This window comes from Anolis carolinensis, chromosome 5 (assembly GCF_035594765.1).
Source record: "Anolis carolinensis isolate JA03-04 chromosome 5, rAnoCar3.1.pri, whole genome shotgun sequence".
Lineage (NCBI taxonomy): Eukaryota > Metazoa > Chordata > Lepidosauria > Squamata > Dactyloidae > Anolis > Anolis carolinensis.
The window spans coordinates 100,738,215-100,754,642 of NC_085845.1; the positions used below are offsets into that span (position 1 = coordinate 100,738,215).

General features: G+C 43.0%; 1 protein-coding gene across 5 annotated transcripts in view; it reads left to right on the forward strand.

Annotated features, from left to right (window-relative positions):
* The window catches only part of LOC100565436 (fatty acyl-CoA reductase 1), a 57,048-nt gene extending 41,368 nt beyond the window's left edge, over positions 1 to 15,680 (forward strand). For all 5 annotated transcript variants that reach the window (XM_016993917.2, XM_008111350.3, XM_008111352.3 and 2 more), the window contains 5 exons: positions 1,165 to 1,232; positions 5,590 to 5,761; positions 11,492 to 11,621; positions 13,631 to 13,758; positions 15,314 to 15,680. In XM_016993917.2, the coding sequence (XP_016849406.1) occupies positions 1,165 to 1,232; positions 5,590 to 5,761; positions 11,492 to 11,621; positions 13,631 to 13,758; positions 15,314 to 15,476 (661 nt within the window). In that variant the 3' untranslated portion in view covers positions 15,477 to 15,680. The remainder of the gene's footprint in view (positions 1 to 1,164; positions 1,233 to 5,589; positions 5,762 to 11,491; positions 11,622 to 13,630; positions 13,759 to 15,313) is intronic.
* Positions 15,681 to 16,428: the final 748 nt, after the last annotated feature.

Below are 16,428 nucleotides of genomic sequence, written 5' to 3' on the forward strand. Positions count from 1 at the left end.
ATAAAGAAATGGACTCCAGTGATAGGGAGCACAATGGGTAGCACATTGGGGGAAAGAAAAGAATTACTTATATATGTTGTAAAGACTTTTCTTTCTCTTGTATCAGAAAGAATAGAAATGTAAAAAAAATTAAAAAGGAAAGGGTAGGAAAGGGTTAAGGCAGTGGGCGGGGCCATGCAAATTCTGCAGCAATGAAGTGAGAAAGGAACACTGGGAAGTGTCTTTGGTGAAAGCAAAACAAAAAATTTAGGATGAACTTGTCCCCGAATGAAAGCTTTCACTTGGTTGATGGAGGCAGGATGGTGATTGTGGAGAACATTGGCATGACTCTTTGACATGTTCATAGCACCCGCTATAACTTGCAATGTTCCTTGGAGAGAGGGCCATGGGTGGCTCCTCAGCTCTAGGAGTTGTAGCTGTTTGTGGAGGCTTGAGGCTGTCTGTGTAAATGGACACCCGAGCCACATACACACATACAGATTTTCACTTTTATTATGTGTATAGTTTTGCTTTCTATATTAAATGGTTTAGCAGTTAAATATTATTTAAAGAAGACTAATTTCAAATAGGGTAGTTTTTGAAAAGCCACACAGAATTCAAACAGTCAGAAAAGGACTAAAGGCATACCAAAAAGCTGTAAATAATTGTGACCTCAATTGAAGTGAAGGACTTCTAGCCCAAGAATGCCATAGAATCACACTTGAGAAAATGCCCAGAGAATACATATTTTGTCAGACATGGATAAATGAAACCATAAACAAGAGCAGTGTTTCTCAAACTCTGCTCCTCCAAATGTTTTGGACTTTGGCTCCCACAATTCCTAACAGCTGGTAAGCTGGCTGGGATTTCTGGGAGCTAAAGTCCAAAACACCTGAAGGAGCAGAGTTTGAGAAACAGTGGAGAAGAGGATTGTACTGTGCTATATATCGTTTATATATAGGTACCACTCCGGCGGGAAGGTAATGGCGCTCCATGCAGTCATGCCGGCCACATGACCTTGGAGGTGTCTACGGACAACACTGGCTCTTTGGCTTGGAAATGTAGATGAGCACCAACCCCCAGAGTCAGACATGACTGGACTTAACAACAGGGGAAATCTTTACCTATATATCATTTACTCTCTTTATTTCAGTTTGTCCCCCCCCCCCCTTGTTTATTTTTCAGACCAAAATCAATGCTGATATATAATTGTACCACAGGTGGTATGAATCCATTTTGCTGGGGAGAGATGGGTAAGTTTTACTACACTAAAGACTACAGTCCAGATTTATATGCATTCCGCCAGAATAATATTAAAAGCTTGGCTGGTTTTTCCACAACATACAATTCCATTGTTGGCCATTGTATTGGGATTAATACTTTTAACTTTTTCATCAATGATGTGGAATTGAGAACTGAAGACTCTAAATTACCAAAGATGTTGAGAGCATAAAATGTTTGATCATTCACCCAAACTGGGCGAACGACCAGTAAAATGGTAAATGAGATTCAATATCTGCATATGTAAAATGATGCATACTGAGGCAAAATTCCCATTTTGCAGGTATGCTGATGGGATTTAAGCTGATAATGACAGACCAAGAAAGGAATCTTGCTGTGGTAAATAGGTGAATCAAAATAACAGTGTGGTGTGTAGCTATGTTTTTAAAAGAGAAAACCACACATTTTGCTAAAAATGTCGCTGTGGGGCTTCCCTCGACTGGTAGCTGAAGGAAGCCCCATAGCTGTAAAGGGAGCAGGTGGACGGAGGTGTAAAGCTTTACTTCCTTGTGTGACTGCCTCCTTTCCAAGCAAGGCAAGCCTCTGTAACTGTGGAGGGGAGAGGCAGGCCACCTACCTGCCTCTCACCTATCCCTTTCACATAATATTCACACCATGAACTAAGGATGCAGCTAATATGTGAAAAATATAATTATACCGATTTTGCCACCCCGAAAATGGGAGTGCTACTTATGCAATGGTGACTGCTATGTGATTGAATATGGTAGTTATCAAACTGAAAATAAAGTTATCAGTACCAATCTAGCAGTTTGAAAACATGCAAATGTGAGTAGATCAATAGGTACCGCTCCGGCGGGAAGGTAATGGCGTTCCATGCAGTCATGCCGGCCACATGACCTTGGAGGTGTCTATGGACAACGCCTGCTCTTCAGCTTAGAAATGGACATGAGCACCAAACCCCAGAGTCGGACACGACTGGACTTAACATCAGGGGAAACCTTTACCTTTACCTTATAACACTGCGTTATTCAAATCCTTACAATTTGAAGTACCTTTAAAAAAATGTTGTAGCACTGAAAAAGTGCAGAAAAGGACAACCAGGTTTTCATTATATTTCAGGGTAGATGGCTTTATGTCCAGAACTAGTTAATAAACTTGCACTCTTAAAACACAGAAATAGCCTACTCTATGTCCCAACCAGCCTTGAGTCTCAGCCTGGGAGAAAGGTTGAATAAAGTTAAATAAATAAAGTGACATGTGTTTATTTTCTTAAGTGTCAAGAGATTAAATTTCCAAAATCTAGACCAAGTTAGCAATCAGCTGGTAACAGTGAATGACCCCAGATTCTAGTATTTACATGAATGAGAGAAACCTTTTATCCATTCTCTCAATACCAGGAATAATTTTATACACCTCTGTCATGTCTCTCATTACTTTGATTTTTTAAGCTACATTTTTGCAACCTTTCTACATTGAAGTGGCTCTCCTGTTCAAAAAAAAAAATCACTCTGATTTCAATCCTGGTTGAGAAAAGATGTACTATTTCCCCAAAACAAACAATGACAACAAAAAGCAGAACAACAAAAAGACCCCTGGTTTTTTTTTAAAAAAATTCCATCAAAATCCTTTGTCATGTAAAAAATAATAATGTCAGTTAGCACAGGGAGAAATATCATGTGATGCTAGAAATGAGACTGAGGTATTTTCCATGTACAGTATAGGTTCAGCCTTGTCAAAAAATGGGTTTTCCAGATTGGTCTGAAGAAGGATGAGTTCTTATAACAACTCCTTGGATTTTTCCAAGTTTTTGTCATCTATGTGTCTATTCATTCCATTTTGGGGGGAGACTGTAGTAATTTCTAAAATCCATACTATGGTTCTTCCAAATATATATATATATATTTTAAAAAAACAACCAAGGCATGGTGTGCTATAGTGATCCTTTGGTTTGAATTGTGAATTTCTCATATCTGAATTTAAAGCAAATTGTTCTATAGAATTATATTACAAAAGTGCAATTTCACTAAATCATTGTTTATGTGTGTGCGTCTTCAAGTCACTTGACTAACAGAGACCCCATGAATTTCATAGGGTTTTCTTAGGCAAGGAATGCTCAGAAGTGGTTTTGCGAATAAATAAAGCATTGACATTTGAAATAAAGAAATTAAATGAAACATATTTTTCTGATAGTTTTGAAAATATAAAATAAAAGCTATATTCACATTTGCGAGTTGGTTTTATTTCCACTTGAGAGTGGGAATAAAATATTGCACCAGATACCAGGGATTGCAAGAAAATAGTCTGGGACAACAGAAACATTGTTTTAAAAATGCAGGGACTACAGCAACACATACCACAACCTTCCAATACATTTACACTCTCTGGAAGAGTCCATTCAGAGCTAACTGCCAGAAGAACAATGTTAGATGGAGGTGCCCTGCACAATAGCTCTTTTGTCTATAAGAAAACTTCTTTTTCTTCACGCTCCTCTTTTTCTGATTCTGATTTCTCACTTTCCTCCCTTCCTCCGTGGAGTTTCAGCAATGCCATGGCCAGAGCAGAGGCGAGGACTGAGCCAACCAATATGCTAAAGTGCTCGAATGAATGTAAAAATTGTTGACCTTCTTCCACCACTGTGCACCACCATTGTTCAGCCGATTTGGGTCTTGGGAGGAGGCAAGTGCTTTGCCCAATGCTGCAGTGAGCATGGGGATCTATCATCTGCTTCTGGTAGATGCCTCTCAAGCCATCCTCACTGCCTTCTACAACTGGCCCAGGAAACAGAAGTTTCTGCCTCAGCTTCATGTAATCGTGATCCCACTGATTGCAGCCTTACCCAGCAGTGTTCTTACAGAGTGTAGAGAATCTCCCAATTTAAGCAGCGCAGTGATCCCAGCTTCAGAAAAGGCCACTTTAAGCTGTGCCTTTCCTCCCAGCATGCCAAAAATACAGGCTCTTCTCAATTGCAGCCATTTTAAAATACTCAGACTCAAGATCCTCTAAAAGCCTTCTTTTAACATTCTATGCACCCTAACACAAGAACTAAGTCAGACTCTATTTCTCACTCTCAATCCTCTGCAGAAGAACTGGGCTCTGATTTTGTGTCCTCTATCTTTTCCACCAATTTTCCTTTGATAGATATTTGTAACTATCTTATACTCCAACATTACTTTTGTGAGATAGTACAAGTTGGGCCATTTTGTTTTTCATCTTTCAAGGCCTCCATTGGTAGGAAGGTGCTTCTGTTTTTGTTTTTTTGTTTTTTGTTTTTTTGCCTGTGACATGTTCGTTTTCAGCAGAAGAGAGGGGACACCTCCCTCACCCCAGCTGCCCAAAGTAAACGCTGCTGATATGGATCTTTTCTTCACTTGTTTTTGGTATCTTTATAGTCTGTGCCTACATTTTTGAAGGTTTTGACTTTGGCTCAACTGGAAAGCTCTGGTAGGGCTGCTCCCTGGTGGATATCCCAGTTGAAAGTTTGGTTGGTTTTTGCCTGTCAGATCAAGCAGGTCAGCAACCTACTTACATCAGGATGTTCTCTCCCTCCTGCTGAAAATAAACATGTCACAGGTAAGACCAAAATTCCTTTCTCCTGAGTGTTGTTGTGTGGCATTATTGACTGGACTGTAGATACTGAACCTTTGACTGGGCTGTCCTATCTTCTGTCATGTAGTGACCAACCCATCTTCCTGTGGTAAATTTCTCAATTGTGTGATGTACAAAAGTGAAGAACAGATTGCTTACCTGTAACCGGTTCTTCAATTATTATTGTTGTTGTTATTGTTATTATTTATTTCTTACCCACCTCTCCTCATGGCTCGATGGTCATCTGTGTACTGACACAAGCCCTCTGTATCTCCCCTCTGTCACATCACTGACACTGTTAGTGGACATCACAACTAAGGAAACAGTAGCTTAGCAGCCTTGGCATCTGTGTTTAGAAGTTGCTATACAAGTGCAAAACTCATTGCATGAGTGCACAGGTGACCATTCAATGAACTACATTTACAGGTAAGTAACCTGTTCTGCTCAAAACTAGGTGAAATTAGAAAGGTGAATTTTATGTATATTTAAGAAAAATATATACAATCATTAAAGACTTCGGGTAGATGGCTGTTTGTCTACAGTCCCTAATATAAATACTGTCTTTATGGGCTTATAAACAGTAGATAGATTTCATAAGGCTGAAATGGGTTTCCTTCTTCTCCCAGGTGGATTCCTGTCAAGTGCCCAAACTTATTTGCAGTTTTGCAATGTCTCTTTTATTGTTGGTATTAAATAAATTCAGGTATATTCAAATATTCCTGCAGGTATGTTATTTGGTACTATTAGTCTTTTGATGAACACATTTGTTTTTCTGTTATGCAGAACATCATGTCATATCTACATACAAGAGGAACCCACTGGAGAAAGCCTTTAGAATACCTAAGGCTAACATGACCTCAAATTACTTGATGCACCAGTATTGGACAGCTGTCAGTCACAAAGCTCCAGCCTTTCTCTATGATTTGTATCTGAGACTAACTGGAAGGAAACCAAGGTGAGAGGAAGCATGTTGTGTCAATATGTTGACAACAAGATGCACGAGATCTTTCCACAGTAATGATAAAATCAGACCTGTTCCACAGGTTGCCTTTCCTGCCTTTGTGCTGTTATTGAGTGTGACTCTGAATTAGCAGCATTTAACTAACAGGATAGGAAGATAAGATAGGCTCTGTGCTTGTGTGTGTGCACCTTCAAGTCGCCTGTCGACTTATGCTGACCCCAAGAATTTCATAGGGGTTTCGTAGGTAAGGAATACTCAGAGGTGTTGCCAGTTCCTTCTTCTGAAATATACCTAACAGCACCTGGTATTTTTCTTCATGTACTCTGTGAATGCACACTAGTGGAAATAACTGCGCTTGCGCAGGTTCCAACAGAAAATCTTCCAAGCTGAATCTTTTAAATTTTGACGGTAACCCCTCCCCTCTACGAAGAGGGCATAAAAGCCAGCCCCCGGAGCCAGCTCCCTGGTTCCTTTTTTCCGCCGCAAGGTTCACATTGGAATCTTTCCATGTCGATGACACGCTTTAAAAGGTGCACAGAATGTGCAGCGAAAATTCCTGACTCTGATGGCCACGCCAAGTGCCTTCTCTGTCTAGGAGAAGGCCACTTTTTCGGGTCCTGCTGCCATTGCCTCACCTTCACGGCTCAAGCGAAGAAGAACCAAGCGGCTCACCTGAAGGTACTCCTCTATCAGAGGTCCTTGGCTGCAGTGCTATCAGCCTCCACCTCAACCCCGACAACCACGATGGCCTCGACTTCCTCCAGAGCCTCGAAAACCTTGAAGGCCCCTAGACCCTTGAAGGCCCCATGCATGGAGACTACAGCCACAGTGTCGACCCGTTTGGGCAAGGTAGGCCCCTCCTCGATGTCGACCTCAGTGGTCTCAGCAACTTCGGTTCGATCCCACCTGGGAGCTCCGCCATCTTCTGCAGCAATGAAAATTGCTTTCAAATGGGCCCATGAGGAGACTCGCCGAGCTCAATCTGACACCGTGTCTCCATATCCGGTACCGCCCACCCCGGGAAAGTCCATGAGGGCCCCATCTAAATAGCTGCTGGCCAAAAGGAGGGCTCCACAGCATTCCTCCTCTTCAGCATCTTCCAAGAAAGATGTCCCCTCTTCTTCAGCAACATCATCTCAATGCTCGTCTCCTATCCAACTGGCCGAACCTAAGAGATCTTCTTCTCAGTCTCCGACTTACCAATTGTTGGACGGCAAATTGCAGGATTCACCCCACCACTCTTTTCAAACAGTGGTCCAGGTGTTCAGTTCCCCTGACTCGGGCTCAACAACCGCAAGCATGCCAGGAACTTTTCCCACCCTCCACAACCCCGGAGAGGAGGCGATAAACAACACGCCTCACCAGGGCAGCCCAGGCCTCGGCCTCTAAGCACCTGGTCACCTAGGCCCCGAGCCAACCTCCCCCACAAGGGCCAGACGCACAACTGACGTCTCCTCTTCGGTCTCCTAAAGGGACCGAAGACGATGACCAAGATGGCGATTTAGCAGAATCCATACATTATGATTCAGTGCTCTCCCTTGGACTCGATCTATCATGAGCACCGGAGGCGTACGAAGTCGAACCTCCAACTCCGACGGATAACGTTCGTGCCTTCACCAACCAAATGGTCAGGATGGCCGATGCCCTCGGTCACAAGATCAAACAGACCTCCAAGGCAGTAACAGATCCAGTCTTCAAACGAGTCCAGGCGGAGGCTCCCCCAGCTACTCTGCTTCCTTTTCTGCCTTATCTTCTAAACGTAATCTAGATACCTCCGACCTCAAAACGCATTGAGGCATGATACTGTATCAATGACAACACATTGGAATGGCTAAAGCACTACCCTGACCCAAATTCGGTGGTTGTCAAGGCAGCCCAATCCTCGGGCCGCCAAGCTAACAACCCATTGGACCGAGAAGACAAACGCTTCGACACCGTTGGCCGCAAGCTTTATTCCGTTGCCCTCTTCCTTTGCCAGATGGTGAACTATGGCGCCTGCATGGGAGCGTACCAGCAGATCCTCTGGGAGAAGGCCCAACCATTCTTTGACAAGTTATCTGTACTGATGACCCACCAATAGGAGGCAGACACTCTAGCTCACTATCAAATTCAGATGGCTAAGCACACTGGTGACACTGCAGGAAAAATGATTGCACACGCTGTGGCAATCCACCGCCATTCTTGGCTGAGATCATCGGGCCTCTCCTCCTCCTCTAGCAGGTTATTGAAGACCTCCCGTTCGATGCGCTCATACTTTTCAATGCTGGGACAGATGATAAACTAAAATCGAATCAAGATTTTAAAATTCTGGCAGCTAAGAATGAGATTCAGCAGTCCCATGCTCAGCACAGGCACTGGCATCCACCATGGTACGAAGATTCCCCCACCAGTCCTTCCCCAACCAGGGCTACAGGCAACCTGTGAGGCAAGGACAACCAAACCAGCATCTCCAGCAGAGGAAGCACCACTAAGCCCAAAAACAGTGAGGCCATACTGCTTCTAACAATAACATTTAATCTAGGCGACCAGACCTACCAATTCTCCGTCCTCCCATTCGGCCTCGTCACGGCACCGAGGATGTTTACTAAAGTTATTGCGGTGATAGCAGCCCACCTCAGAAAGCAGGGAATAATTATCTTCCTATATCTAGACAACTGGTTACTGGTCTCCCCTGACCCGACCACCCTGTAGTCACATGTCTCGACTTCACTCAAGCTCCTACAGTCTCTAGGCCTCGAGCTCAACACTGAGAAATCGTCCTTGAATCTGACTACAAGGATAAGATTCATAGGCGCTTTCTTCGATTCCATGTCACAAAGGGCGTTCCTCCCAACAGACAGATTTCTAGCTCTCTGTCATTTGCTACAGTTAACAGTTAGGTAATATCAGTTTGCGCCTATGTTACACTATGTCTTAGGAAAAAGCTTAGTTTTTCCTGTTGTTTTTATGAATGTTCCCATTAGAAAATGCATAAGGATGTGAGTGAACTACATTTCCCAAAAATCTTGGGCCAATCCTCCCAAAACTCCCCCAGTATTCACAGCTGGCCATGTTGGGTCTGTGTGTCAAGTTTGGTCCAAATCCGTTACTTGTTGGGCTCAGTGTTCTCTGAATATGGGTGAACTATAACTCTGATGCCGAGGTCAATCACGCCAAGTTGGCAGTGTTGGGTTTGTGTGCCAAGATTGATCCAGATCTGTCATTGGTGAGGTTCAGAGGGCTCACAGAATACAGATGAACTATAACTCCTAGAGATAAATGTCAGTCGCCTCCAAAGTCCATCAGTGTTCCTAGTTGGCCATGTTGAATTTGTGTGCCAAGTTTGGTCCAGATCTGTCATTTGCTGGGTTCAGTGTTCTCTGAATCCTGGATGTCAAAGTTAATCATCCCCAAACCCTGCCAGTATGCAAAGTTGGCCGCATTAGGTCTGTGTGCCAAGTTAGTTCCAGGTCCATTGCTGGTGGGGTTCAGAGTGCTCTTAGGTTGCAGGTGAGCTATACATCCCAGTCCCCACAACTCCTATAAATCATGGTGAATTCTCCCCAAACCTATCTCTCCAGTATGTTCAGTTGCTGATCAATTCCTCTATTTGCTGTGTGCCATAGGAAAGAATAGGAAAGGGTTAAGGGAAAGGCAGTGGGTGGGATCATGCAAATCGAGAGAGAAAGGAACACTGGGATTTGGTGCTCCTTAAACAGGGGGGTTGACCTCTCCCTGTAATTTGCACCCGTTAGCAATCTGGCTGCTGATCACTGGACTAATTGTAGTTTCCGGGCCGTCTTCAAGGGCAACCGCACATAGAGTGTGTTGTAATAGTCCAGTCTAGAGGCGACTAGGGCATGGACTACCATGGCCAAGTGAGACTTCACAAGATACAGTCGCAGCTGGTGCACAAGTTTTAATTGTGCAAAGGCCCTCCCAGTCACCGCCGACATCTGAGCATTAAGCTTCACCTCCGAATCCAAAATGTGGACCTGTGTCTTCAGGGGGAGTGCAACCCCATCGAGCACAGGTTGCCAACTTATACCCCGATCAGATGTGCAACTGACCTCGAGGGCCTCTGTCTTGTCAGGATTGAGCTTCAGCTTGTTCGCCCTCATCCAGGCCAACACAGCGGCCAGGCACTGGTCCAGTATCCGAGGGGCTTCCTTGGAGTTGGGTGTAAATGAGTTGTAGAGTTGGATGTCATCTGCATAGAGATGGCATCGAACTCCAAAACTCTGGATGATCTTACCCAGCAGTTTCCTGTAGATGTTGAAAGCATGGGGGACAGAATGGAACCTTGCAGGACCCCACAGGTCAATGGCCAGGGGTCCAAGCAGTTATCCCCCAGCTTCACTGACTGAGAATGATTGGAGCCACTGTAGAGCAGTGCCCCCGAGACCCATCCCAGGAAGCCGTCCCAGAAGGATACCATGGTCAATGGTATCAAAAGCCGCTGAGATATCCAAAAGAACCAGAAGGGACACTCCCCCCGTCTAGCTCTCTGCGGAGGTCATCAACCAAAGACGTCTCAGTTCTGTGCCCAGGCCTGAAACCAGACTGCGAATGGTCTAGAAACTCTGTTTCTTCCAAGAATCCTTGGAGCTGAGAGGCAACCACCCACTCCAGTACCTTGCCCAGGAATGGGAGGTTGGAGATCGGTCTATAGTTGTTAAGAATGGAGGAGTCAAGGGATGCCTTTTTTTAATATAGGCCTGATTATTGCCTGTTTAAGGCTAGATGGAAATATCCCTTGCTCCAGTGAGGAATTTATTATCCTCTAAAACCAATATACCAATCCTCCCTTGGTAAGTTTGATTAACCAAGAAGGGCAAGGATCTAGAGCACAGGTGGTCTCGCTCACTAGTCCAAGGACCTTGTCCACGTCATTGGGTTGCACAAGCCAAAACGAATCCAGGAAAATCGGACAGACAGATGCCTCAGTCACCTCACTTGGCATTGCACTAACACTGGCAATTGATCAGTTGCTGATCAATTCCTCTGTTTGCTGTGTGCCATAGGAAAGGGCAGGGAAGGGTTAAAGGAGAGGCAGTGGGCTGGGTCATGCAAATAGAGAAAGGAACACTGGGATGTGCTCGCTGTAACCTGCAATGTCCTTGAAGAGAGTGACTTGGTGGCTTCACAGCACTGGGAACTATAGCCTGTTTGTGGAGGCCGGAGGCTGTCTGTTTGAGCGGACACCCATGCCACATACACACACAGATTTTCACTTTTATTATGTGTACAGATTTGTCCAAGGCCTATTGCTCTGGGCTCCAAGACAGAATGCCAAGGAAGGTTGATGTATTCTGGGTTTTGTGTATTCCTGTCCCCACAGAGATCTGTTTCTTTTGTCATTCATAGCTATAAAGGCACTTCACTCCATGTCTCTGATGCAGTAGACTTACATCTGTGAAAACGTACGCTACCAACATTTTTCTCTTAGTCTTAAAGATATAAGATTCTTTTGAAGTCTTTGATAAATTATGATTACAGCCATGACACTTAGAGAAGACTCATAGTACCATAATTGTATAGCATGAAGGATCCCAAGCTCTGTGATTTTAAGGAAACCCAAATTACCTGATTCAAATTTCACATTCTTATCAGATAGCTGTTACATCATCCATTTTTTCTATAATTTGAACTTTAACTAGTCAAATGTTTTCAGTATAAAATACTCATTTTAACTGTAACTGTAAAAATGTTGGACATTTCAAATCTTTCAATTTTCTCTGTTAGAATGATGAAGCTATTCAGTCGTCTGCACAAGTCTATGACATTCTTTGAATATTTTACCAGCCGTACCTGGGAATGGAGTTCAGACAATATGAATATGTTAATGAACCAGCTCAGTCCAAAGGACAAAAAGGTAAGTATTGTTTTATGATCTATGACCAAGGAACAAATAGCAGGTCAATTCTGGGAACATTTCAAGCTATACAGTACTGATGTCTCTTTTTGTGGTCAGAGTTTTCATAAATGTACTAGGAATATGAAATGATTTTGTGACATGGCATGGTTCAAGTTTTTATAAGGATAAATGTGGCATTTGCATCAGTCTGAATGCACTGACTATTGTGTTTATCAGAGCATGTGGCTTTCTGTTTTGGCTCTTCAGTCACAAGGCTATCTAGAACCATAGTTCAGCACTGCCAGGCAGATGTGTTGCAGTAAGAGTGATTAATTAAATCAGGGGTCCTCAAACTTTTTAAGTGAAGGGCCGATTCACGGTCCTTCAGACCATTGGGGGGCCAAACTATGATGAAATAGTCCAAAATTAGGATTGTTGTTATTGTGTGCCTTCAAGTCGTTTCAGACTTAGGTCAACCCTAAGTCTAAAGTTTAGGTCAGGGGCCAAATAAATGACCTTGGAGGGCCGCATCTGGCCCACAGGCCTTAGTTTGGGGACCCCTGAATTAAATTATGTTGAAGGAGGCATGGCATGTCCAAGTTTTCATATACTGTGGAAATCTAATTTATTTCCAACCAGGGAATATTCAATTTGCTAGTGGAAACTGTAACTCCCCACAACCCCTTCAATCAAACTGAAGACATGGGCCCCATCTACACTGGCCATTTAGGTCAGAGTAGATTAGGATCAGCCCCACAGTGACCAAATGTCACATTGGGCTGATCCATGGTAACACAGGTGAAGCCACTGTAATTCAGCCTAATAACAAAGAACTGTTGAGAGAATCAGAAAAGCTAAAGCTCCAAGTGGCCTCAGGCTTGTTCAAGATGTTAAAATATTTAAAAGAAGACTCTTTTATTATGTTTGGTAGAAGAGGAAGAAGAAAATGGCAGGCCTACTGCATAGAAAAGATGGTAAATGAATTGTTACAATAACAAGACTGTGTTACAGTGATTTTTCTTTGTGGCCTCAGTGAATCACACAAATGGGTTATTCCCTGCCTGCACGGAGCACACGTGGAACTTTCTAGAATGTTATTAAAACATTTTGGTGATAACCCTGCCCATTCTCCATGCTCATATAAATAGGTAGGTCCTGCCAAATCCTCAGTTCCTTTTTTTCACCTCCGTTGTTCTCTCCCATCCTGGGCTGTGTCCTTCAATTGGGAGGAAATATAAAAACTGGTGCATCAAGGTCCTTTAATTTTCTACCCAGAGCCTTTCAAGCTTTTGCAAACAACTACAGCAACTCCCTTGCTATCCATATTCAGTAATCTTAAGTCTCGAGGCTCCCCTTTCAAAATTCATGTGAAATATCTGCTGGCGTTGTGTATTAGCAGAGTTCCTGTTCAACTCTCGCTGATATAACTGCATATGCCACAAGTGTGTCCTGCTGACCCTCAGAGACTGAGATCAAAAGATTAAGGGAGCAGTTATATGAAAATAGTAGCTGCTAACTCCACTCCCAAGCAGATCAGAGACTCAGCAGAAGCCCCATTCATCCATGTGCTCAGAAAGTGCAAAATCCCAAAACAAGCCCTACCCCCCTTAGGCATGTGCTCAGGATAAGCACTGTGTCCAAAACAAACACCTACACAAGACTCTTAAAAAGTATTGTAGTTAAGAATGACTCCCCAAATACAGTTTATGGTATTTCCTCAGAGTCTGACTTGGGACTTTGCCATGCTTCTTTAGGTAGAAGCCAGTGTTATAGGCTGGATGGAGCTCTCTCAGCATCTTTTGATGTCCAGTGTGTGGTAGAGGAGGAGGAAACATCGATGAGGGAAGAATCTCTTTCTTGGGAACAAATGGGCCCAAGACTCCTTTGCTTTCCTAGTAAACGCAGATATAAAATTCTTTATATCTGTTTTGCTTGATAAAACATTTTGTATAATTTCAGAAAGTAGTCCCTCTTCCCCTCCATTTGTGATACATCTCTGCTGTTCTTCTTTTCTTCTCTAATTGCAGTTATTTTGCTTCGATGTCCGTCAGCTGCATTGGTCAGAATACATAGAAAACTACTGCTTAGGAACGAAGAAATACCTTTTGAATGAAGATATGGCTGGAATTCCTGCAGCAAAGCAGCACTTGAGAAAGTGAGACAAATAGAGCCTTTTGTGTATACTGCAACATCATGTGCTATTGCACTGTTAAAATCTATTGGTACAATAGCAAAAAACTGGCTTTTTAGCTCTAAATGTTTAAATAAGGTTTGTTCTCACCTGCATACAGAGGGGGTCCAACCGCCAGCCGAGGAAAACATTTGCTCCTTGCGCCATCGTCCCGGGGGCGCAGTCGAACCCCCAGGAGGATGGTGCCACCCCCGCCTCCTTCTTCATGCCCGGGCCCAAAAGAGAAGGCCCATCCAGGCTGGCTGGGCCTTCCCGCCATGGGTCCTCCTGGACTCGGGTTTGTGGGTCTTCCTGGACTCAGCACTAAACCTGTAGACCCATTTTTCTGAGGTGGCCAGAATGGCCTTTGAACAATTAAAACTTGTGCACCAACTATACTTGTTTGTTGAGAAGCCAGATCTGGGGTATATGCCTTAGTTACATCCTGTCTGGATTACTGTAACATGCACTACATGGGGCTGCCTCTGAAAAGTGCTTGGAAAATTCAGCTGGTCCAAAGATCTGCAACCAAGTTGCTCACTAGAGGTGGCTATAGGGAGTGGACAACCCCCCTGTTGAAGCAGCTCCACTGGTTGCCAGTCTGTTCCTGGGCATAATTCAAAGTGCTGGTTATGACTTATTTGGCCGACCGCATCCCCTTGTATGAACCTGCCTGGGCCCTGAGAGCTTCAAGAGAGGCCCTTCTCTCAGTTCCACTTCCATCTCAAGCTTGATTGGTGGGAACGAGAGAGCGGGCCTTCTCAGTGGCTGCCCCACGACTCTGGAACTCCCTACCCAGGAAATAATAATTTGTATTCCGCCCTATCTCCCCAATTTATTTATATTCCGCCCTATCTCCCCAAGCTGTCCTTCTGGCTGCAGGCTAAAACCTTTTTATTCAGACAGGCTTTTAAAGATGAAGGTATCTAAGTTCTAGTCAAGGGATGCTGTGATTTTTAACTTTGAATATGTTTTTGCTGGATTTTAACTGAATTTTTAGTACTGTTTGTGTTTAATTCTGTTTTAATGTTTGGATATTTGTATATTTAAAATTGTATACTAATTCTTTTATGTCAAGCTGCTTTGAGCCCCATTTGGGGAGACAAAGTATGGTATAAATATAAAAGTAATAGTAATAGCAATAATAATTTAGTAAAACTTGCCTGGTTCTCTATCTACCGATTCCATCTCATAGCTCTTTAGAATTCAGCAACCAGTGCAGACTGATTCTTTTACAGTTTTTTCCCCAGCCTTCCCCTGTGTTTTTGCCATGTTTTTGTAGTAGTGTAAAGAAAAACTTCAGAACAGGCATGGCAAACTTCATCCCTCCAGATGTTTTGGACTTCAACGGGCTGTTATTAATTGTGAGAGCTGAAGTCCAAAACACCTGGAGGGCTGAATGTGCCCAGGCCTGCTGTAGAGCAAACTACAGTTCATTATCAATGCTATGATAGAAGAATGGGCATATGGGTGTATTCTGTCCATTAATTGTTTGCCCACCAAGCTGATGTTTTACCCACTTTTCTTTCTTTTTCTCCAGGCTCAGGAATATTCAGTATGCACTTAATACCATCTTTCTTGTGATCATCTGGCGCATTTTTATTGCAAGGTCACAAATGGCTCAGAACATATGGTACTTTGTGGTGAACCTCTGCTACAAGTTCCTTAGCTACTTCAGAGCTTCCAGCACCCTCAGGCATTGAACTATTGCTCCAGTTATTGAGCACCATAATCTCATGAAAGGCCTCCAGCTGTTCAAACAACAATTTCGGATTTTTTAAAAATAGCAGGGTATCTCTAAACTGCCAGATTATTTGACCAGCATTCAGTGTGCATCATTACAGAATCTCTGACTTTAAAAAAATAATGCTTTAATAAAGTACTTTCTTTCTTCTTCGTTCCCACCAGTCTAAGCCATATAAAATCCATGATAGACAATGTGGACATTTGGGAACATTTCCTTCTTCACAACAAAGGTTTATGGCTTACTCCAAGCTGTCTTCAGTGTACAAAGCTACCTAATATCATACATGCATACACCAGCCATTTCCAATCTTTTTTTTCCTTTGCTGTCCTAACTGAAGTATTACAATTGAAGCATGGATATAAACCACAAAAATAACTGAAAGTCCAAATGGAGTTTGGATCCAAGACCCTCCAGAAATACCAAAATCAATGTATGTTAAAGTTCCATCATATACAATGGTGTAGTAACATGGTGTCCCTTATATAAAATAGCCAGAATAAGGGTTTGCTTTTTGCTTGTTTGGGGATATTTTTTTGGGGGGGGGGGGGGGGGGGGATATTTTCAAGATATGGATTACTAAAATCAGAGAGCAGACTATTTTTTCAACATCATTCATAGTTGAATTTGGGGAGAAGGATATTTTGTTCATAACTGCCTCAAACAAAATGAAAAGGAAATAAATCTAGATGTAGCCATTCCCTTTTTTTGGGGTACCCTGAAAACTATGCTATGTGAAAATCAGTTTCAAATCCCATAAATCGCTTTAACATGCTACAATTGTTAAGATTCTTTTGTGAAATCTATGATAATTATGCCAGTAAGCATATGCAGATATACATGCATTGGCATAATTATGGATTTCACCAAAGATATTTGAGCATTAATAATATAAATGTGCACACACTTTA